Source organism: Anser brachyrhynchus (assembly GCF_964034855.1).
Source record: "Anser brachyrhynchus genome assembly, chromosome: 15".
Lineage (NCBI taxonomy): Eukaryota > Metazoa > Chordata > Aves > Anseriformes > Anatidae > Anser > Anser brachyrhynchus.
The window spans coordinates 9,468,235-9,492,717 of NC_137733.1; the positions used below are offsets into that span (position 1 = coordinate 9,468,235).

The following is a 24,483-nucleotide window of genomic DNA, read 5'->3' on the forward strand; positions in this document are numbered from 1 at the left end:
CTTTTTCAATTTATGTCACTTTAGTTAGCCTATGAAAAGTTTTTGTATTTCATCTGATATCACAGTGCAGAACTGTTTGTTACCTTGGTGTAACAGAAGAGGAGGAGAGGAGAGACAGACTCTTGTTATAAGCTCCATTACATGGAAAAAATGGATATTTCCCCAGTTGAAAATGAATTTCGAAGATGAGGCTTCATCTTCAAATATTGTAAAAGTCAAGCAGACTTCTTCAATTAATTATCAGGTGTTTTTCTGAAAAACAAATTATCACTTTTTTATTTTTAAATAACAATATTGCAGGCAGATGCTGAATTATGATAATTCAGTGAGAGAGATTGGATTGAGTTCTACATTTTATTAAAAAAAAAAATCATGCATTCAAAATGCTCTTTTTTCTGTTTTGTTTTTTTTCATCATTTGTTAGTTTGGGGAATATAAAGATAATCATTTTCTGCCCAATATAGAACTGACGTAACACAGTCTCAGTATAAGATCAAGTTTTTGTTAGCAGAAACTTTATAAGGAAATAGCCTTTTAGCAAAAACCTGCAGCATTCGACTGTGAGAAATACAATCACATATAGCTTTAAACAGCAGAAAAAGCACAGGGAATGGTAAACGCTGTGCAGGTTCCTAAGTGGGTTAGATACTCAGTATATGAACAGACACACTGGTCATTGATTCCTTCAGTCCTGTCCTCCATGTGGTACAAGTTTAAATTTGTGATAACCAGTTCTAGTTAAAAGGAGGGAAACCTGCTTTTGAGTTTTTACGCATTTTTGATGTTTCTTTTCAAGCAATTGAAACAAAAAGCTTTTAATACTAGGTAGCCAAAGAGCCTTTTTTGTGTATGGAAAACAAGTATTTATATTCGTGTTACTTTCTACCACCAAGGTACCAAATAAGAGAGGACAGGCACTTGACTGCCATGTTATGCATCTACTCCATTTGTCTAAATGTTTAGCTATGCTTTTGGGTTTGGTGGTTGTATGTATATATTTTGATGAGATCCCCCACTGAGTCTTCTCATCTTAGTAGTGCACATGTACCTCTGTACCTAAGCATGACACTTACCCGTTCTGTCTGTTCATCAGTACCTGATAAACTATATTACTTTTGGTAGATCTAGGAATGTTTTGTTTTGACATTCTTAGATTGATTCAACTTATCACATGTCTAGCTTGTTGTGTCCCTTAACAAGTTAGATTCCATGGCTTGGCAGTAAAGCTGCATGTGTTAAGATAAAAATTTCTTGACTGGTATTAATTAGTACTCTGCGTCTGTTAACCATGTGATCTTTGAATTCCTGAAGGCTAGAAAAAAAAAAAGAAATATAAAACTTCTGTAGACTGTTAGTGTCTTACAGCATTGCTGGTAGGAATTACTCGTTAAATGGGTGTGCTATTCATTGTTTCTCATTTTGACAGTGCAGGATTTTTCATCACTTTTTCTGAAACATTTTATAGGCATCAGCAGGAATCTACAAAGGATCCTGTTATACTCAATGCTCTTCTGCATATCTGCAAGACAATGCATGACTCTGTGAAGTAAGATTAACTTTACTCATATTAATAACCATCATTTATGCAAAGTTTGGCTGCTTGGTGTACAGTTTCACACTTCTGAGACTGTTTTTTTCATGGTGGATTAAGACATGAATCCAATTAGTAGTGCGGGAAGAGCTGTGCGGTGATGTGGTAACACATACTATTTGTTCCTTAATTAGTGCTTTATATGGAATACTGAAACAGAATTTTAAAAGGGAAGTAGCAGCAGTTTTGTAGAGGTTTTTAGTAAAGCAAAGACACTCAAAAGTACATTTAAAAAAATATTTCTGGGAATGAAACCTGTGTCATCTCTGAGTTATAGTGAATAAGAGACTTTACGAGCTTTAAATGAATATGTACCTATTAAAGCACAGATTGCCATATTTAATTTATACCTTTATACCCTGCTTTCAGCCATTAACAAGGGGTGTGAAATCTTTAAAAGTACAACTGAAAGACTTCTAGCAACATCAGTAAAGGAACCTAAAACAAGGGAGAAGCTTTTGAATCATCTTTTCCCCTAAATCCTCCTCTTCCCTTTTCCCCTTGGTTCTGAGTGCTGAGGTTGTTAGGGATCTAGTTTGTGCCCTGTTGCAAACCCCCTGTTTGAATGGCAGTTGTGTAAAGGTCAGGGCCTTTTATTTTCTGTGCTAGATGCCTTCTGATATGCCAAGTTCTCAGCAATTGTGACTTGACAGTGTACCTGTAATTTCAGCTAATATTTATTTAAAAGATGTATAAATAGAAAAAAAAAAGGGGGGGGGGGTTGTGCGCCAAACTTGGGACTATGACAATAGTTAAGTTTTGTTCCATTTTTGTAAGTTTCAAGTAGAGTGTCTTAGAATATTGAGCCAGATACTTGTGAATCAAACTTCAAAAGCTTCTGTGTAATATGGAAAACAAATGTGCTTAGTAGGTTGTTTTATTTTTATTTTATTTTCCAAAAATCACACAGAAATCTGCATCTGACTGAAAAAAGAGCCACAATTACCAGTGTGATAATCTTATCTCTTAAGAGCAAGAACTACCCCGCACGCACACTTTCTCGTTTGAACCCAGAGCCTCTTAGTATGGCAGGCACTTCAAAGGAACTTGTAACTTTCTCAGCCTTGATATGCCATGAGTACAAGATTTATTGTCAATTACAAAGTCAGGTTTGGCATGCAGTTTCAATTTATACCAGTCTGAGTGCTTTATTTTGTGTTAGAACACTGCATTTGTCTGTATGTTGCACTAAAAGCCTCTTCAACCTTTTAAGTAGAAGAATGTATTGAAGCTAAAACAACTTATTAAAAAAATTAAGCAGTATATGGCAAGCCATATTTGGTACTTCCTCTGACATTTTGCCAAAACAATTTTGCTAGTTTTTGGAGCTCCTTAAAATTCCTTAAACCAGCAGTTCTTTTAGCTGAGACAAGATGATGTACATCATTTGCTCGGTTCTGTCTGTTATCTTTTATTGGCAAGTCATCATAATTGTAACAACGTTAAAGTAACTCCTGCATCTATTTTTGCATCCTGGTTCAGGAAATTCCCAGCCCATTGTGTAGGACTCATTAACCCAATAACAGCTGTTGGAGGGTGACAGCCTTTAGACTGGCAGTGGTATGATTCAAAATTGAATTGGAAACCTATAATTGACCTGGAGATCCCATTACAACTCTTCTGAGCCTCTCAGAGCCCATCAGTTGACTCTCTTGATTGGCAGTGCCCTAATGAGCTAATCATGCTGAGATTTTCTTTCTTCCTTTACTGAATTTGTATAATAAAACTATTGTCCTCTTCCCATCTGGTGTCTACGCTAGGAAAATGGTAATTGCTACACTAAAGTTCAAAGCTGGAGCCAACTACATAATAGTAGAAAGATTAAATTGTATTAGTTAATTGTTATTTATCTTTTTATTTATCCATTTTCAGTGAAACAGGTTTGATTTACTGGATTTTCATGTGATGTAAATTTGTTTCAAATAAGATTTAGACTCTTTGTATAGAATAGGTATCCCTGATAATTGTAAAAAGAATCTTGTTTTTATGTATCAGTTTACTAAGTTCTTATAGTGCTGTCTTTTCGATGTTTTAGTAACAAGGTGATATTAAAGACAATTTTTTAATTATGTAACAGGGTTAGTCATTAAAAAAAAAGTAAATATTGTTTTTTCTAAAGTAAACACATTGACTATTATATAGTATTTTAAGTGCATATTAAAAGCTTTTCCCTGTTAATAGGATGATTTTTCTCCTAGAAATGGCTTTACTAATTTCTTAAGGATTTTATAACCAGTTCCTACTCAAGTTCTCATGTTGTAACAAGACTGAAGCCATTTTCTTGCTGCAGTTAAGAACCTTAGCTTAGCTAGCTTCTGTTCATGCCGAATCTAAGTTTCTGTACAATCTAAAGACTTTGCAATTGTTACAATTCTTAAATTTAGAAATTTAGTTTGGTGCATGGCTGACTTGAAGATATGTGTATTAAAATTGTTCTCATTTTATAACTAAAGTTATGAGATTAGTGGTCTTAGTATGCAATAAATAATTTATAGAGACATAAAATTGCATAAATTAGCATGTATCATTTGAACATTTACAGATAAATAGTTAAGCAATATTCAGAAATTTACCATGTACATTTTCTGTTATAGTGCACTGACACTTGAGGATGAGAAAAGAATGTTAGCAGCTTTGATAAATGGATTCATAAAAATGGTGAGTGACAATTGTATGCAAGTGTTGGGGAGTACCTTACAGCTTGGACTTTCATGAGATCCCCATGAGAAACAGGTGCCTATGTAACTAAATTAGAGACGGTATATGACTTGCCAAAGACTGTTGAAAACCCCAACCAGTGTATTTTAGTGAAGTGAGTATGTGAGTGTTGAAAGAAATATACAGTGGTGAAGCTGGCATGGTGCAGTATGTTAGTTTAAACTGTACATGTATATTTAATCATTTTTCTGCTATTTTTTAATCTCATATAAAACAAGCTAAGTATTTAAAAGCTAAACAGTAATTAGTCTTTATATTACAGCCTCAGAGAGATCACGCTTTTGTGAAATCCCACTACCCATCCCTAAATGAGACCATTTATCTCATTTACAAATGAGATCACTTCTATCATTAAATCAGTAGTCCCGCTAAAACTTCAGTTGTCTTGAAATTAATTTTTAACCCTTCCCTCCTTCTAATCCCAGTAAAAAATTTTGTTCCCGTCCCTTGTGTTTGAGATGTCAGGTTGTTCTAGGGAGATATTTGTAAGCTTTTGTTTTTGTTGTTCTTCTTATTCTCTAACTAGGTACTTTCAATCTTGCTTTTCTTTGTATAGTAATAAGCTGACAGGCTTTGTCTCTATTTGTCCCCTTTATTCTTTGTTGTAATTCTGTGAATTTATCTCTAGATGGTTGCTTTCTCTTCAGTTTTCATATTTAGCTATATAATAGAATGTTTTTAATATATTTTTTTCTTTATTAAGGGTTATATGCAATATAATGTACAATTTTAGAGGATTTCGCACATTGGATAATATTTGATGTGGCTTTACAGTCATGTCTGGGGGTAAGAATCCCAGAGCAGCAAAATGACTTGGTACAATTTTTAAACAGGCATACGTTAAGATATGGAGGGAAAAGTAGTTATAAGTCATTGTTACAGCCAGGGTTTTTAGTGGAAAATGTTATATTTTTAGAGAAATTTTCTTAAGACTAGGGCTAGAGAATCAGCAGTTGCACAAATATAAGAAAGGCAAGATAGTTAGGTCTGTAACGCAGGATTGCCTGTAACAGTGCAATCTGGTGCAGATCCTTTGATCTTTCACTGTATGGATTAAATGCAAGTTTTTACAGAAAAAAAGGAAAATTCTTTCACGTGTGACTTGAGAAATAAGGAATAATGCAACCATTACTCGCATTAGAAGAAAAGTGATCCATTTGAATACATAAATGTAGACTGTCTGGAGACTGTTTCTCTTGCTAGGCTTTTGATTGACAGCTGAGACACTCTAGCTGACAGTGCTCAGTTTTGAAATCCGAAGGGTTGGAAGTAGGGCGTTCTCACACAAGGGCTGTTTTTGACTTTTCTTTCCTGCCAGCGTGCAAGGTTACAGGCTTTTGCCATACAATATAAACATTTAATAAATAAACTTGAGGAAAAAAACTCTCGTTACTGGTATACCTAGTTACAAAAATTATCATTTTTCTTTGAGGCCCTGTAATGACTGGGAATTAGGAATCTGAATACAGATTCACTGATTTATTTCTGTGTTTTTTTTTGTGTGTTTTTTTTTCTCATTTCAGTATAGTCTATACCAACCCTATATTCCTGGTTCCATAGTGTCGTGAATTCTGCTAATTTTCAAAGTACTTTTCACAAATCTAGGAGATAAATTTTGATTCTTGATAAGTATTTGGTTTGTTAAGTAGACCATGTGGAAAGTGAACAAAAAAAAACAGCAAAACCTTCAGGTTTTTCTTGGAAAGCAGTTAAATGCTTGCACAATGGTAAAATAAATTTTTGTTTCTTCTATAGGTTTCATTTGGCCGTGACTTTGAACAACAGCTGAGTTTCTATGTTGAAGCCAGATCAATGTTTTGCAATCTGGAGCCTGTTCTAGTCCAGTTGATTCATGTAAGCTATAGTTTATCTACATTATCTTAATACTCAGGGTTATATTTGCAGTTCTCTCATTTCCCTGCCCAGATTATTGTGCAGTATTTGAAGTCTTTATATCAGGTGTTTTAAAAGTAGACTTCGATCTCGTCTCTCATTTTTATCACCCCAAATTCACTGAAGTTCTTGCTTGACTCTGAAAATCGGATGCATGTTATCATTGCTACAAAGAAAATTAGCTATCTTGGGAGAGATTTCATGGCCAATAAAATAAATAGTACTTTTATGCATTCAGATTTTGGGTTCTCTCTTCTATAGTCCTCCATCTAGAAGAGATTAGACTGTGTCTGGTCTGCAGACATAGTCAGAATCCTGCTGTGACTGGGAAGCTTAATTGCTTTTCTGTATCGAGTCACATGACAGGTGAGCACTTGCTGCATCCGATTCCTTTGTATGATATGATAAATCGTATATCCTTTTAAATCCTGTTTTGTTTTTTACTAAATGAGTTTGCTAGAAATGGTGATTTCTGTACTAGGCAAGCAATGATGACAGCACTTCAGCTGGGAAACAAGGGATGATCTAAATCTTGAATAAATCAACAAATCTACCTTGACAAACCTTCAGAATCACATTTGCTTTAAGGAACAGTCACTAGAATTCTCAAAGTGGAAAGGAAGTAAAAACTAAATAATACAGTGGGAACACCATATCTGGGTCCCTTTTGACAGTTTCTGTTCTCTAAATGCATGCAGTCAAATGTGCAGTTTACTTGCAACTGACCTAATAAATCTGTGCATTTTTCTTAATGTTCTGCTTTTGTTGTTTTTTTTTTTGTGTGTGTGTGTGTGTGCGTGTGTAGTCTGTGAACCAACTAGCAATGGAAACAAGAAAGGTGATGAAAGGAAATCATTCCAGAAAGACTGCTGCGTTTGTCAGGGTAGGTCCGAGTCTAATGAATTTTGAGCCTGCCTTCTAAGCAGATAAGGTCCCTTCTAAAGGAAGTCATTCTATGATATAAGTGCTCCTTTTGATTTTAGTGCTTCTAAGTCTCTGCAGCTATTGTCATGTGAGCTTTGAAATGCACACAGGCTATTCAAGTTTTCTGGATTCCCATCTTCTTGCCTGAAACATGTTAACTAAGATGAATTTCATCTTCATGTACTGTGAAGGAGTTTGCATATGCTATGGTTAATGAATGGATTTTCGTTGGCAGCACCTGCACGTGATGTCCTGGACAGAGAATAGCTAAGGTGACATTAGCCAGGTTCTGTATGCCTGGGAGCCACTTATTCCATCTAGATGTTTCGGCTGCTCCAGTGGGTCTACATCAGCAGCATGTTGTGCTAGATCTCCTTCCTCCCAAACATACAGTGCCATTGCTGTGACCTGTTTGATACACAACTTGTCCCTGAGGACCAGAAATCTGCTTTGCTATTTAGGTTTTGGTCATGAGCTACAAGCTGGTTACTTGAGAGGGACTGTTATAGCTAGAGTCACAAACTAAATTTGGATCTAATCTATTAGTAATAACGTTAATGGTAAATATAATTATTGAAATAGTAAAGAGAAAATTGAAGTTGCTGATTTTGGACTTAACATAATACTAGCTGTTTAGGGAAAGTCTTTCCCTAAACTGATTTACAGATTTTGTTTCCTGATCAGGTATATAATCAGTAATGATTGCTGTAACGCTGAGTTAGGAATTTTGTTCATTTTTTTATTATTTTATTTGCTTTAGGCTTGTGTTGCCTTTTGCTTTATTACAATTCCATCTCTGAGCAGTATCTTCACACGCCTTAATCTGTATCTACACTCTGGACAGGTTGCTCTGGCAAATCAGTGCCTTTCACAAGGTAAGACAAGAGTTTATTTACTTAAAGGTTTTCCTATTTCAGAAATATTTCTAGCTGTGAATAGTAACTTGGTTGAAAACATAAGTCATATAAGTATATTTATTATGTAATTAAAATACAGCCCTGTTTTAAGCACTGTTAAAATGAAAACTTGTAACATTAAAGCAACTCTTCAGTTTCAGCACTAATTGTGTTGAGTAAATAACTAAGACAGCTGACTCTATTTAACATAGTTGTGGATGTGAGGCAGGTTGTCCTAAATTAAATAACTTTAAAATTATGGGAAGATGGAATGTTTTTCTCCTTCGTAATTGTCCAAGTGCTCTAATAGCAAATAATATGCTTTAACCTAACTGTGAAAGAACCTAGTTAATCTGTGTAGTAGTGCACAGGCTGATAAAATCATGGAAAATGCTGGAAAAAATCTAAAACTTAGGCCAATGACACTAGAAACTTGCTATCAAAGCGCAGGAGTGATAAACACTCAGCTAAAGATATGCCCCTGTATCAGAAGGAAATGAAGAAGTAACACCAGATAATGTGAAGAATGAAAAAGGTATTTTCTTTTTTTGATCTGAATTATTGGCTGAAACAGGGCCTGAGTACAGTTTTTGACCATCCTGTTTGTTCAGTCTTAAGTGATTTGAAATTCTGACAAAAGGTGATTTGGGGAAAAAAATTAAGCTACTCTGACAACAGTATGAGCATTACTTATGTATCACTATTTAAACATGATCTTGTTCTTGTTCATATTGTAAATGAGAGACAGTTACCTATTCTGAAAGTCTTCTCCTACTTTTAACTGTTTCCAGTATCTTTCTTTTCCTTTTCAAAATGTTGTCTTTCTACTTTGTTTTGCAATTCTAATATCAACTTGAAATGTGTACTTTCCAATGGTGAACGCTTTTTTATAGCTTTTCTCAATGTAACAGTGAAAGTAACACACAGGATTACTTCGCAACATCCTTTGTGGCTATTAATTCTGTGTTTTAGCTCTGTGCTTCTTTACGAGACAATTAAAAACATTTTTGTTGTGATGATTTTAACCTATGACCACTACATCATTACTATCCTTGTGTGTTCTGCACTTGTTTCATTCTGCTCTTACTGCTACCATGTTTTGTTGTTGCTAGGGCTCCTGAAATGAATATTCAAAATTCAGGGTGAACTGTGTGTGTGCACATAAATATCTGTATATTTTTTACAAGTGACAGTTGATCTGATTGTGAACCACCTGAATTTGACATTGTGCACAGGCAATTTTGATATTTGGAGTTTGCATTTTTCCTATCAGGCTGACCCTTTTATATGCTTGATGGCTCACCTGGCTGTGAGTTTGTGCTCGCCTTGCCTCACTGTGGTATGGTGGGCCAGATAATATTGTGCTGCTGTGCCACATCTGAATATTTATGGTTACTGAAGCAGAGGTCAATCGGGCATTCTTTTGAAGAAAAGAAGCATAGGCTGAGTGTATTTAAGTCTTGTTAGCTAAGCTTTGTTGCTTCAAGTCACAAAACATTCTTATGTTTGCCAGAGGAAGGTGTGAACGTGGTAAAGTTGAAATTGTAGCTGGATTTTTTTGTGCTCTGCCACAAAAATCATAGATTAGACCTTTGGAGAGGCCTTGTCTATGGGAAGTAAAGAGAGAATGCTTCAAGTAGGTTTAACTTGCCAGAAATTAGATGCACGCAGAATATTGAAAAGGATAGATTTTCAAGTAAGGAGATGCATCGGAATTTGATATGGGTCCGCCAGTGGAAATGTCTGAGATAGCCTTTTAATACTGCTGTAGGGAACGTACTGCAGGGACTAAATTCCTGTTTACGTAGAGACAGAGCAGGGATTCATTACCCAGCCTGACTTCTGCGACGTCGTATGAATGAAAGGTGAATATATCTTTTCATTCGCTTACTTGGGTTTCCTTTTCAGTTTGATGTTTTCCAAGCTCTGCATTTACCAGTAAATTCCAGCTGCACAAACAAGCTGACTTAGGATGCTGATTATGACTTTTTAGTACAGGATGGCTGTTGTATTTATTTGTTTTGAATGCAGTGCTGTCTGTACGGCAAAGGCGAGGGATTTAGAGTAAAGCTTTCTGTTGTGTCCAAGTATGTTGTTCAAATAAAAGATCTGCAAAGTTGGTTGTTGTGAAATTAGTATTATGCAGTTTTATTGTACATAGACTTCTTTTCTTCCTATAGTGTTTAGTTTAATTGACCAGCTTACCTTCTCTGTTGTATCAATTTTTGTTGTTGCTGCTGTGTTGCAGTGCATCTATTGTTGGAAACAAATCCAAAGCAGTTTTTCTGTAATATTCAATCTTTGAGGACTGTGCTTTGCTACTGTTGGGACCAACTCTGTGATTTAACAATTTTTTCAATTTCGAAACTGCTTTTCTGCTATTTTTGTGACCCATGTCTTGTCTAACTGAGACTGCTGGGCCCCAGCAACTGTCCTTTTTTTTTCAGTGTGAGAGGTTATGAATGTGCACAGCTGTTGTCTGACATGTGAATGCAGTGCACTCACTAAACAATGAATAGGCATCCCCGTTCTGAAATCTTTTAAGGTAGCAGGTGTATGCAAAGTCAGTCTTGAAAATGCTTATTTATTAACAAGTCTTTTTTGAATTTTAGACCCCCAAGCTAGTGAGAGGAACATTTGGTCAAACTCAGCTTTTGTGGAAATGAAGCATGTTCTAAACTGGTGGATGTTCAATAACTTGGTTCATTTAGCAAGGTTTTATTGTTAAACACTTTTTTGCTTCCTTAGAAAATTTATTTGGGGCATAATTTGTGTTCAGAGACATGTCGTTTGCATGAGTAATTTAGCATTTGTTAAACAGTTAGACAACAGTGGCACCAGCCTTCGGACATTTTCCTGAGCTATCTTTGCATATTCTGGTCTATTGTAGTCAGCTAAAGTGTTCCTGAAAATTACTTTTAACACAGTTTAATCTGCATCTTAACAGAATGCATTTCATGTGTGTAAGAAGTAATGATTAATTCATAACAGCAAATTCAAATCCAGTCAGCTAACTGATGCCAAATAGATGCTGATCTATTAAAACCAATGCGGCATGAAGCTTTAAGAGGGTGCAGTTAATGAGAGTATTAGGCTAGGAAGTGAAATCTTGTCTTATGTGTAACCTTTATTTCATTCCTGATCAGAACTAGCTTAACCAGTTCAAAATTGGGAAGGGAAATAAAACTGGAAGGCAATGTACCTGATCTTATGGCTCAGTCAGTAGCAGGGCATGCATATGTGCATGTAGTTTTTCTTCAAGAATTCCAGCTGTTGTGTTTAGCAACTTGAGTTCTTGGATTATTTTTTTTTTTAATTTTAAAGTCCTACAGGGAGTTTAGTTATTTCAGTTGGTTGAGTTTTCACTTAAATATGTAATAAAATTGAATTTTACGGGGTAGACTTCTGTAGATAATAGGATGTTTTCTCTAAATTGTTGAGGTATCTAACTCAAAAAGGGAGTAAAGTTACCTCTTGAGGTAGATAAGGGGAATTAAAAAGATTCTTATAAAGAGGATGTACAGATCGTAACAGTGAATAAAACCTGCTGAACTGAGGATTGCACTGATAAACTCCATCAGCTGGAGAGCCACAACTAACCCGGTTACAGTTGAAGATGTTTGTATTCTGTCTCATTCTCAGTATGAAGGGGCAGCAGCAGGAGACTCTCAGTGTCTAATTGTTCCATTTTGGGTCCAAGCACTGCCTGCTGGGATTTGGCAACAAGTTAATCAAAGCAACTGTGTGGTGCTTGGTTGAACTCACCCAAGTACTTAAGTATTAGAACTGTAACTGTCATTTTTCTTGGAATAGATTTTCTTTAATACAAGTGAAATTGGGTCAGAAACATGAATTTGTAGGTGCATGAAAAGGCCAATATTAATAAACTGACCTTGTACGCAGCTGTTAGCATTCAGAGTTTTGGCAGAGGACAATGAAGAATGTAAAATGACAAAACTCATTGCGTGGTTTGGAGACGTAGGCTCCAAAAGTGCTTACAAATTGTTTTTAAACCTAGTGTGTTCTATAAAACCAGTGGGGAGAGGACAGAAATTAAAACTAATCTATCAGAGAAAAACAGCCTTATTTTTATTTTGGATCAGTTCTACAATACAGTGTTGTAATACCACATCTGGAGGGAGGAAGGACACCGTCTGAAATTGCCATTGCTGTTAGAAAGAAATATTCAGAAAATGACTTCCTTAGTTAACTGTACAAATGCAAGGAATTTCCCTGAACACAGATCTAGTATGTATTATTTCTGCACATCAAGCATATATGAAAATGTCAAAGAATCCTGTAGGCAATGTGGGCTTAAAATTTGGTTATTTTAACTTGACTCACAGGTAGAAATATTGAGATGAATTGTTACAAAGGATGCAGATCCTGTGTCTGCTTCTGAGGTCCAACATTGGAAAATATATATATTTTTTTTTCTGGAACTTCTGATTATTCCTTCTCTTAAAAAAAAAAAAAAAGTCTTTACATCTTTACTGAGCCTTCCAAGTGGCTCTGTCTCTTGTTTACCTGCTCTTCCCTGCAGTGATAACCTGGAACAAATGCTGGAAAGAACTGCAGAGCAGGAGTAGGGAAACAGAATTAGCTTTCTACTATGTTCTTTGATTGTACTAAGCTTTTTTTGGAGGGCCATCTAGTACAGTGAGTCTTCACCCACGTGGATGTCTGTCCAGGTATGCTGTTCAAAATGTATTAAATATGAATAACATCTCTTTTGTCTCCAGCTCACAAGGAGTGCTTTAAATAAAATGAATCTATAATTACAGAAAGTTTTAGGGGATTTTTTTCCTGGATCCGTTACTTGTATCTCTGGAGGGCCTATTAAGAGCCCACCCTAGGAAGAAGGACACTAGATTTTACAGAAATTGTGTGCGCTTTCTCTTTTATTTTTTTACTTTTTATTTAACTGAGTCACAGAACTGTGCTTTGTAGAGGCATGCTGCCAGCATAGAATAATAAATTCTCATCAGTCATGCCTTCTGTCATAGGGAGTGCTTGGACTAAATTGAGATTAAATGCATGCTTCATTGTGTCACTCTTGGATTTTGAGACGTAGGTATTATTTTAATTGCACATATTTCCTCCCTGTGGAAATGCTGCTTTTGGCTGTCAAAGAACAAGACAGCGTGATTTTAATTATTGGTCACAGCATTCAGCAGGTGGGTAGAGATGACGCAACATTCTGGTAATGCATGTTGAGTGGTGTTTTCATCTTAAAGGCTTGTGAAATCCTTGCCTCGCTTCAGAATTAAAGTAATTAAATTGATTCTGTGTGACTTATTTAAAACATAATGTTGTCAAACAAAAACTTGATAAAAATGGAGAGTCTGTCCCCAAAATCAACTGATGCATATATTTGCTTTAACAAATGCAGATTTTAATTCTGAAGCATACAGTGCTTAACATACTTCTAAATATTCATTGGGCTGTTTTTTAAATGTAACCGAAACACATTTTCACTAGTGGATTGCAAAATTATTTCGTTTTCTACTTCAGAAAATGTTACTTTTCTATGAATATTCTCTAAACTTGTCAGGCTTCAGCCACATTTTGGAGAAAGAGTACTATGGAATTAGTAGTGAGTATTTTAAAATCATACTCTAATCATATTTTAGCATACTTTCTCAGTACTATTAGAGAACAATTTTATTAGTAAAATTTCCTTCCTAATCTAAAATCTTTATAGATGTGAAGAATATAGAGAGGATTTGACATAAAGAGTTCAAAGAGATAAGAATCTAAAGAGTTTTTTCTGGTTACAGTTAGGTTTGAGGACTTCCCAGGAACGTGAAGGAAAAACAATAGTTGTATAGAACTGTAAAGCCATTTAGGTTGGAAAAGGCCCTTAGGATCATCAGGTCCAACCATCACCTACCACTCAAGTCCACTAAATCACGTCCTGAAGTGCCACTTCACACGCCTCTTAAACACCTGCAGGGATGGCGACTCCACCACTTCCCTGGGCAATGTGTTCCAGTGCCTGACCACTCTTTCCGTTAGGAAATCCTTCCTGATATCCAGGCTAAATTTCCCCCGGCACAACCTGAGGCCAGTTCCTCGTGTCCTCTCACCTGTCATCTGAGAAAAGAGACGGATGCTCATCTCGAGGCAGTCTCCTTTCAGGTAGTTGTAGAGTGTGATGAGGTCTCCCCTCCATCCCCTGGAACACATTCCAGCAACACGATGTCTTTCTTGTAGTGAGCAGCCCAAAACTGAACAAAATATTCAAGGTGTGCTCTCACCAGTGCTGTGTACAAGGGGACCATCATTTCCATCGTCCAGAGAAGGGCAATGAAGCTGGTGAGGGGTCAGGAGAACAAGTCTTATGAGGAGCGGCTGAGGTTGTTTAGCCTCGAGAAGAGGAGGCTCAGGGGAGACCTCATCGCTCTCTATAGGTACCCTAAAGGAGGCTGTAGAGAGGTGGGGGTTGGTCTGTTCTCCTACGTGCCTGGTGACAGGACGAGGGGGAATGGGCGAAAGTTGCGACAGGGGAGTTTTAGGTTGGATGTTAGGAAGAACTTCTTTACTGAAAGGGTTGTTAGGCATTGGAATGGGCTGCCCAGGGAGGTGGTTGAGTCGCCATCCCTGGAGGTCTTTAAAAGACGTTTAGATGTAGCCCTTAGTGATATGGTTTAGTGTAGGACTTGTTAGTGTTAGGGCTGAGGTTGGACTAGATGATCTTGGAGGTCTCTTCCAACCTAGACGATTCTGTGATTCTGTGATTCCCTAGCCCCGTTGGCTGCACTACTTCTGATGCAGGCCAGGATGCCCTTGGCCTCCTTGGCCACCTGGGCACACTGCTGGCTCGTGGTCAGCCGGCCGCCAGCCAGCACCCCTGGGTCCTTTTCTGCCAGGCAGCTTCCAGCCACTCTTCCATGAGGCTTTGTTGCTGCATGGGGTGATTGTGCAGCACAATGTGTCCTAGCCTTCAGCTGGAGCTGGTCTAAATACAGCCTTCAGTGCAGGGTGCCTGGGGACCATGGTATTTATTAAAACAGATGGACCAATCCTTATGAATTTAAATTTGTAACCAGTTTTTACTTTTTGGCCTTTGTAACTTCATGTTGCATTGAGTTCCACAGTTACATGCTACTTGGAAATGTACTTCACAGGGATTTTTTTTGGATTTTCTTGAAATGTGAGTGCAGCTGATCTACTAGATCAATCATTCTCAGTTCATTTTCTACATTACCTATGAGAAGTTGAAGTTGATAGGTTCCTGAAGAATTTTTGTCCTTGTAATCTTTTCTAATGAGGAAACAGATCCATGCTGTAGCACCTTTTTAATCTTCTCTTTATCCTTTTGGAAATGGGAAGGTCAGGACTGTGTTCTAGGTACAAAAGCACATCAGCTATATAAATGATACGACGACACTTTAGTTTTCCATGACTGGCCTAATGATTCTTATAATTGCTTGCCTTTTTGACAGCTGTTCAGGGTGTATTCTTCAGGAAACCAACCATAATGACTCCAAAATCTTTCGTGAGTGTAAATAGCTTATTTAGAGCTTATCTTTCTATAGTAATAGCAAGTGCTGTTTCTTTCCCCACATGCCTTGCTAATATTAGATTTCATCTGCTGCTTTATTGCTCAGAATCATGAGCTCCATCTGCAACTCCTTGCAGTCATGTTCCGGAGTACTCTGCAAACATTGTCACCTCCCTGCTCACTGCTCTTCCCAGCTCATCGGAAGGATGTGTCTTTCTGCAAGACGTTAAGAAATTCAGTAGTCGTTTCACTCTACTTTGAGAACTCTTATTCCTGCTCTTTTCCCTCTCCACCCCATCCTTTACTAAGTTATTAATCCTTAAGAGGACTTCCTTCTTATCTTTTGTCACCTTAGGGTAGGTTTTTTTTTTTTTTTTTTAAAGCCTTTTCCGGAGGGGCATTGTAAAATGCTTTTTAAACATCCAAGTATTTGCTTTGGCTGGAACGCTTAACACAGACTTCCAGGTTCTTTGGAAAACTTCGGGGATTGGAGGAATGATTTCTCTCTGCAAAAACCATACTGACTCTTCAGTGTTGTATCATGGTGGGGTTTTTGTTTGTTTGTTTTTGGTGGTGGTGGTTTTGTTTGTTTTTCAACTAGTGGAGTTCTCTATAAAGACTGATGATATTTTACTGTACAGTCTTTAGAGATTACATGGAATTTAGAGAGGCAGGCTGAAATTTGTGGTTGTATTTTTTATGTCCTTTGTTTTTGTGTTTACTGATTACAGCTTAAAAATAAAACATCTTTTACCCAGTGTTTTTGCTCAGACTTTGATCTCCATGTATGACTTTATGCCTCTGTGTGCCTTTGTTGGGAAGTACTAAGGCCTTGCAAAAATCAGTTTTATAATCAAGGTTTTCCTCAACCTGGCAGTAGCAAGCTTCATCCACATAATTACATTTCTGTGTGTGGTTGATTCACGATATGGATTAACATGGTACATTCCAGTTCACCAAACAGCAGTGCATTCATTTGCTTATTTCATCTTTGTTACTTCAAATAATTATTTGTAGTTTCTGGATTGGGAGTGATGTTTAGAGGGTTTTAGTACTGGAAATGTTCAATAACTCAATAGCTTAAGGGAAAAACGCATTTCAATAATGTGGGAAATCTATCACAGTGACCTCAGCAATGTTAAGAGAGTTCCAAATGTTTGCAGTGCTTTGTCATCAAACCAGCAATGTGCTAATTTATTTAAAAACAACAGCAGTGAAAAACCCTGCTTGCTTGCCATTCATTTTTGCACTAGAGTATAAGGCTTCATTCAAGTTCCAACATCTGTTGGATGTGGAAGCTAAACCTTTGAAGTACAAGGATAGGCTTAACAGTGTTGTAGGACATGAAGGTGATAGGGAATGCAGATGATGTTGTATGGTCCCTGTTTTTGTCCTTTGGATAGACTTAGCCTTTTGTAACTGTATCTGGGACTAAAAATAGTTTGTGTAGGTATGTCGAACCTACTCACTTTTACTCATTGAGGGTATACTTCAGGAGCTTAATTGTTTTCCCATCTCTAATGGCTTTGTTTCTCCCTGTTTTTTGGTGTGTGGGTTTTTCGTTTTGTTTTGTTTTTTGCTTGCCTGAAATCTTGAATTAGTACCATTTACTCGTCTGTCCTAGATGCAGCAAATACAATGTAAGTTATTTTTTTGTATGCAAAGATTGATACATAGAAACGCATGTAGGTACCATCATGAATACTGATATAGCAAAACATTAACAGCTTTCTCACTTGGTTTTTTCTGTAGCAGAATATTACTGGAAGTGCTGTCTTGGGTGTGACTGTTAGTTTCCCTAGCCTGAAGGTCAGCACGTAAGCTCAGGGGAAAGATTTATAGGATTATGGTCAACCCAAATGAAGGAGCTGCACTGAAAGGATAAATTTAGCGAAGCGTGAAGTTTGTCATGTTCGGTGCACTGCACAAGATATTAACAGCAGTCTGGGAAGACTTTATCATGATGATTTGTTGTAATGAGCAGGCTGCTCTCCCCTTAACCAACCTAACAGTGGTTCACTTTGGAAGCAGGATCCTACTTTTGGTAGGTAAGAATACAGCATCCCTCATTAGACGAAGACTTTTTCATCTTTTTCTTGTTTTGTTTTTAATCAAGAACAAAACATCGCTGTGGCTTTTTTAGTGCTTTTAAGATTGCTTCTTGCACCTTTTGGAAACCAGGAAAAGCTGGTGCGTGGTTTTATCTTGAAGTACGTCTACAGTAATAGCTCTATAAATTGACTTTTAAAAGATGCAGAGAAAGCACTGTTGCATAACCTCATAATTAATGTAATTCAAAATTACTGATGTTTTTTCATACTTATTAAGAAAATAGCCAGTGCTTCCATGACAACTTACTAAATGAACTTTTACTCCAAACTTGGAGCATGTGATACATAGTCTGTCACTTTTCCACAAAACAATAGGGCGGTAGTGGTTGGCAGACAGTTACTTTTCTGCAAAATCTTTAATAAAACCTTTGCATTAATGTGAAATCACTTTCTCTTTGCTTCTTATGAAGTACACACACCTTGGTTGAGTATGCTTTAGGTGTTCCGGCACAAGGGCAATTTTGTGGTTAGCAAAGGCTGGCAGTACTCTTAACAGAATGAACGTATTCATGTATTCCCCTTTGCCAGAACTTCTGGATGTGCATGCCCTCATTGACAGAAAATGCAACTAACTGCTTTTATGTTGTATTGCTTTTTTGCCTTACCTTGCTGCATTGGGGTCATGGAGGGCGAGGCAAAGAAGGAGAATCCAGCGCAAGGGAGCCAGAGCCCTGCAGTGTCCCCTTTGTGTTGAGGCGTGACAGTTGCAGGGGGCTCTGTGGTTGCAACCAAGCGGCAGTGGTGGGTCTGAGAGGATGGCAGTCAAATCTCCATTTGCATCCACAGCAGGGATGCAGCAGCCCTGTGGCTGCTGTGGTTAGGGAAGAAGAAAATGGAAGCACTGAGGATCTTGTTGCAACGACAGGGACTGCTGAGCTTTCTGTGGTGTGGACGGGTCTCTCCTCATCTCCAGCAAGCCTCCAAAGTGGGGCTGGGAGTGCTGCCGTCACCAGCAGATCTAATGAAGTAGCTCGTCTCAACCAGGGAGGAGGCAGTTCTTATTCTCAGCAATGTCAGGAGGCCGAGAAGAGTAAATCAGGTCAAATTGCGGTGGTTCATTGTGAAGACGAGAGGTTTTAGTTTGGGGCTGAGGTAAGTTTTGAGGAGAACCTCTAGGACTCTGATGGCTGGGAGAGCAGGTGTGAGGTACTCTGCAGCTCTTCTGTTTCGTTGTAGAGACTGCTGCACAGATCATTCCTGTCCTCTTACAAAATAACTTCAGAAGGCAAGTTCCCTGCACAGACACGCATGCTTTGGCATGCAGACTATTTTCTGAGACATGCTTTCTCATTTGTCTGGTCATACATTCTGATTATATGGTGATGTGGGGCACGTACTTTTTTTTTTCTGCAGAGACAACTGTGGAAATGATAGCAATTCATTTACTTGTGCTAGAATGAACATCTGCTGCTGCTTTCCTTCCTCTAATAAAGGAAAGGACAGATCACTTACCTTCCTTTGGGTTGCCTGTGTAAACTAAGATGTTCTTTGAAATAAATAAAAAACATTCCTTCACCTCAAATTAAACGTGCAAGATAAAAGGAAATACGAGGTTTGACTGAAGGAGTCTGTGTGCAGGCACTGAGAAGTTCAGAAGTTCTCAAACACTCACATGCTGAAGCGAAATAAGAGTCAGAAGAATTAGTTTTTCCAAAGCACATGTTTCACTGGTATTCCTCATAAGCTTAAATTAGATATCAGATGGTACTATATTTAGTAAATTTGCTTGGAGTATCATGTGCTCAAACGAATTTTTCCAGAGCAAGCTGCGCTCCTGAAAATGACCATGCATGCTTGTTAGTGGTTATCTGCATCCCTGCCTAACACCTCTTGTCTTTTGCCAAGAATTATCTTTGCTAAAATTTGGTTTCATGGCTTCGGTCTGTGTTCTTGTAAAATAAAGATGAATATAGCATTAACTCTGAAGTATGCTTCCAATTATATAACTAAACATCTGGAAAGGGAATATGACTGAATAACTTGAAACTTGGATGTTTTGAAATGTAGCCAAGAAATTGCAAAAGAATGCTGCTGTCAGATATTCAGGCTGCATTTCCTTAGGATTTTAACAGTCTTTTGTGAATGGATTAGTGAACAAGTTAGACTGATCTAATATGTACGACCCCACCGCCTTTCTGGTTCCCCATTCTCCTGGCATAAATGTTTCTTTAGATAAGTTAATTTTGAATTGTGTGACTTTTTTTATTTTGTTTGTTTTTATTTTTTCCATGTATGCCATATACTTGAAACAACAATGTTCTGCTGTTAAGTAAAGTAGAAGAGTGTTAATTTCAGAAGTCTCCAGTGATGTAGGAACTTCTGTTGGAAAAACAGCATTGCTTGAATTACCACAGATTTTGACTGCTGAGTCTTGAGTTTCTTTACAGTTAAGCATATGGTCGTTTTCTGGAGTCTATTTGAAACGAACTGTAAGAACCATCAGATCATAGGCTTGAGTGCTATAGCAGTTGGAGTGATAACTATAACAGCAACTATATTTTTATTTTGTAGCTGATGCTTTTTTCAAAGCGGCAGTGAGCCTTGTTCCTGAAGTGCCAAAAATGATCAGTATCGATGGAAAGATGCGACCTTCTGACGCCTTCCTCTTGGAATTCCTTTGTAACTTTTTTTCCACATTATTGGTTGTTCCGGTAAGTCGCTTTTTGTGTGTGTGTGCGTGCTATATATGAATAGCACACAGCCTAGGCAACTTTCCTGTTTAAAAGTTTACGGTAGATCTGGTTTAATTTGAACTTTTCTCTTTATTGTACAATGAGACAAAAATGTCAAGTTCCTTGAGTATTAGCTGGAGCGTGCTGCTTCACAATTTTGGCCAAGGAGTGCTGCGCGCTGAAGCCATGGGTGTATTAGCAGCTAATCTTTATTGAATCTAGCCCTCCAGTTTTTCCTTTCCATGGGTCGTCAAAAAATGCCTCACCACAAGTCCAGAAAATGTAGTGTTGTTGGTTAAAAGATGAGGAAAAATTGTAAACTAACCTGAAAGATCTGAGATAAAACTTACATAACCAAGGTATTTTGTTGATCTTAGAGAAGGAAGAGAGGCCTCTGTCTCACAAGATTTCATTTGCAATAGAAACCAAACACCTGAAGATTTTACCTCCCTCTGTTAACAGCTCTAGCCCTCTGTGAGAAGATTCTGTTTTCCCTGCAAGGATTGGTTTAGTATCATGGCATGTTTTTTTGGTTTTGTTTTCTTGTGGCTTTTTTGTTTGTTTGTTTTAATGTTTGAAGGTGTTTTTTTTCATCAAAGAAGTAGCCCTTTCCTCTTCACTGAAACACTCTTCACAGTTTCCTCTTTTATTCTCCCTTTTCTTTGACTATGTGTTTGGTGAAGCAGCATAGTGTTACTGCCTGAATCCTCATAATTAGAGAAGCTTATTCTCCGTTTTCCAGTGGAAAGGGGTCTCCTGAGCAATTTTGAGCAACGTGGAGGTGCTGTGTTGTTAAAGGGGAAAGTCTCATTGCCACTGTGATGTGTCAGTGTAGTCCACTGACTACAGAAGTAAGATGTTGAAGGAAAGTTGTGTCAGAACTGGATGCTCCTCTGAGGAATGACTCAGACTAGTAACAGATAGCTGGAGGAGGGAGATCCATCCTCTTAGATTCAGTAATGAAGAACTTGCAATGAGATACCAGGGTTCAGAAATTAGTTTCCGTAATTTCTCCTATTTACTTTACAGGGTAGACAATCAGAAGAAAATTTCCCTAGTGGATTGAGACTTGTCTTACAAACATTTGTGTCATTACACCAGCTGCGAGCTGGAAATAAGCTGGGTGCAAGTATCAAAAACTGCTTGCAAAAAAAGTCATGGTTTATATAAAGCAGATGTCTTTATAGAATTATATTCCTTTCATATTAAAAGATTGTTGATTGTCTGTGACTTTGACTTCCCAGTGTAGGTGTTCTTCTAAAACTCATAATTATGAGTAATATACGTGCTTCTGTAACTTACTGACATTATTTGAATTAAAAAAAAAATCTACTCTGAGTGTGTAATTTTACAGGCCTAGCTGTTAAAAAGCTGACAATTCTGCACTACTCCCCCATGGATAGAAAACAAAGCATTTCAAAGTTTGTCTGTGGAGGCTGTCTAGATCAGGTTTATTATTATAGATCAAATGGTCATTTTAGAATGAAACTGGAACGTATGTTTTTTAAAATAAATTACTGGAAGCACACTTCAGAAAAGGAGTTGAGCTTTGATTGTATCGTAGTTTTTGCTCTTATAGAGTTAATATTGTGACTTTAAAATACCAAATGGCCCCTAATAATCCTCATTTTGTTTTGGGGTCCGTTGGGGTTTTGTTTTGTTTTGTTTTTTTTGACTTTTTCTTCTTTTCAATAGGACCACCCAGAACAAGGAGTGTTATTTCTTGTGCGAGGATTACTAAATGTGATCCAGGATTATACTTGGGAGGATAACAGCGATGACAAAGTCAGGATTTATACTAATGTTTTGCATCTGCTGTCTGCAATGACTCAAGAAACATATATCTACCATGTAGATAAAGGTAATACATGAGGGTGACCCTGGATTGTGTGTTCCACCATGCAATTTGCATTATTGCTGTACCTTGCTAATGAAGATCAATGGTAGTAAATGTTACACGATGGATTATTTTCCTGTGGAAATGGATTTAAAATAACCATGGGAGGTGGCTGCCAAGCAGATGTCTAGTCTATTATTGAAGCAAATCTATGAAAAGTGGTTTACTTTGTTTATGGTGATGGTGATGCAAATACTTAGAACCATAAACATTTCAAGTAGATATTAAAACTTTGTATGTATGGAGTGTTTTCTTTCAGTCTAAAGTATCAACTTGATTTATATCTCTCACTGGTGTTTCATTTGCATTTATTAACAATGGTAGTTCTCAGAATATGATTTGAATACCTTGTTGTTTGTGTTAGGTAAAATATAAACTGTTTGGCCAAGTCCTGCGGCCATTGAAGATGATGCCTAAACTCTTCTAGACTAATGAAAGCGAGGAAAATGTGAAAATTGACACTATTTGTTGCTTTGCATTTGGGACTAGCAGTCATTTTTGGACCTGGCTGCATCCAGGAATAAGGACTGGCTTTTAGCTAGGAGATTCTTTTCAGCGTTAGGTTCCTAAAATCAAGTAGGGAACCAAGTGGCAGTCACTTAAATAAGATAGTTTTGTTTGCATTTCACGGAGGAGGGTCATTTTATAACTTCCAAATCTGGTGGTCTATAAATCACTGGTGTTTTCAGTAGCAAACAAATGCATAGCTCTTTAGCCAGACCTAAGCTTCAGTTTGTCTCTGCAGTTGATTCCAATGATACCCTGTATGGTGGAGACTCCAAGTTCCTGGCTGAAATTAATAAACTGTGTGAAACAGTGATAGCACAGATCCTGGATCATCTCAAAACCCTTGGAAAGGAAGAGGTATGTCCTTACTTTAACAGGATTTAATGTACAACTAAAACTACTTTAAAATTGAATAAACAGACCACCTTTTTGACCAGGGTTGGTCTTTTAGAAAGCTCTGGGAACTTTGCAATGAGAGGGAGTTAGTTTTACTTATTTAAAAAAAGGGAATTGATCATGTAGGCAGACTTGGGGTAGAAAGATCTAATGATGCAAAAGAGATTACATAGCGTTTATAATATGTTTTAAGATACAGGCTAAAGTTAACTGCTTAACCATATGCTGTACCTGGATAGTCTGATAGAGGTGACAAATGTCAGAGGCTCTGTCCTACTGATTGTGGCGGTGTGCCAAAGGATGCAATTCTGCTGTAGCACAGAATGGTGTCTGCAGAGCAGTGTAATGAGGTTAGAGTTTGTTTTAAATTACACTAGGACTCAAGGCAGTTAGTGTGGGTTATGGAAACATGATGCTCAATGTGGCATAACTTTTTTTTTTCATTATGAGGGTCAGCTGAGTTCCATGTTGCAATCATTGGCCTAAGCTAGAGAATTGGAGTTGAGTGCCACAGCCATTCCTTTGATTGCTGTATAAGGTCTGCTCCTTGTCCATCCTGCTTGTTTTCTCCTGGCTGTCACCTTTTTCTCTCTGTAAATAAACCATATTTTCTTGACAGCTGTTTCCAAAAATGTCCAATTCCGTAATGAACAAAATGAGAATTCATTGTTAGTCTGTTACTGGGTCAAATACAATGGAAGCCTCCTTTAATTTGGAAAAGCTTTGGATCCCAGACGTTAGGATGAGAAGTGCAGAGGGAGAGAAAATGTGTTCATTTTTTACCCTGTTATGTTAGTACAAGGTCATATTTATTCAACATAAGAGAATGAAAACTATTTTGGTAGTTGATTGGATTTCTTTATTGGAGTTCAGAGGGCCTGAAGGATCAAATATAGCTTAACTGACTGGGTGTGAAAGACAGATGACTGTTGGTTTTGACTATTACTGAAATCACAAGAACTTACTGTTCTGTTAACATACGTGTTTCTGAGATTGAGCCCCTCCACAGCTTTCTAATCGCTCCTTCCAAAGTACTCTATATTGATTGCAATCTTGCGGCTCATAGACTGAAATGGGAAGGCAGGAGATAATAATTTGATGGCACTTTTAAAGTACCCTGTTTGCACAGTAGCTTGTAGTGTTTACCTCTACAGAATGTATGATGTGATGAATGTTTGGAGGCCGCTATACTAAGTTGAGCCTTTTCACTGCTATTACTATCTTACTTACCTTTTCTTAAAAGACAGTAGAGATGTAAGAGAAACAAGTCCTTTGCTGTAATGCCTTTACATCACTGTATGTATGACCACAGTGAGTGGCATATTTTTTTTCGGCACAATAACAGCAAAAAAAGACACCTTGCATAGGACT

General features: G+C 37.4%; 1 protein-coding gene across 2 annotated transcripts in view; it reads left to right on the forward strand.

The window, feature by feature from the left end:
* VPS35L (VPS35 endosomal protein sorting factor like) overlaps positions 1 to 24,483 on the forward strand; it is a 57,527-nt gene that overhangs the window by 26,182 nt on the left and 6,862 nt on the right. For both annotated transcript variants that reach the window (XM_080556442.1, XM_080556443.1), the window contains exons 22-29: positions 1,466 to 1,546; positions 4,186 to 4,249; positions 6,065 to 6,163; positions 7,008 to 7,085; positions 7,887 to 8,001; positions 20,152 to 20,291; positions 22,008 to 22,173; positions 22,955 to 23,073. In XM_080556442.1, coding sequence (XP_080412568.1) covers positions 1,466 to 1,546; positions 4,186 to 4,249; positions 6,065 to 6,163; positions 7,008 to 7,085; positions 7,887 to 8,001; positions 20,152 to 20,291; positions 22,008 to 22,173; positions 22,955 to 23,073 — 862 coding nt within the window. The remainder of the gene's footprint in view (positions 1 to 1,465; positions 1,547 to 4,185; positions 4,250 to 6,064; positions 6,164 to 7,007; positions 7,086 to 7,886; positions 8,002 to 20,151; positions 20,292 to 22,007; positions 22,174 to 22,954; positions 23,074 to 24,483) is intronic.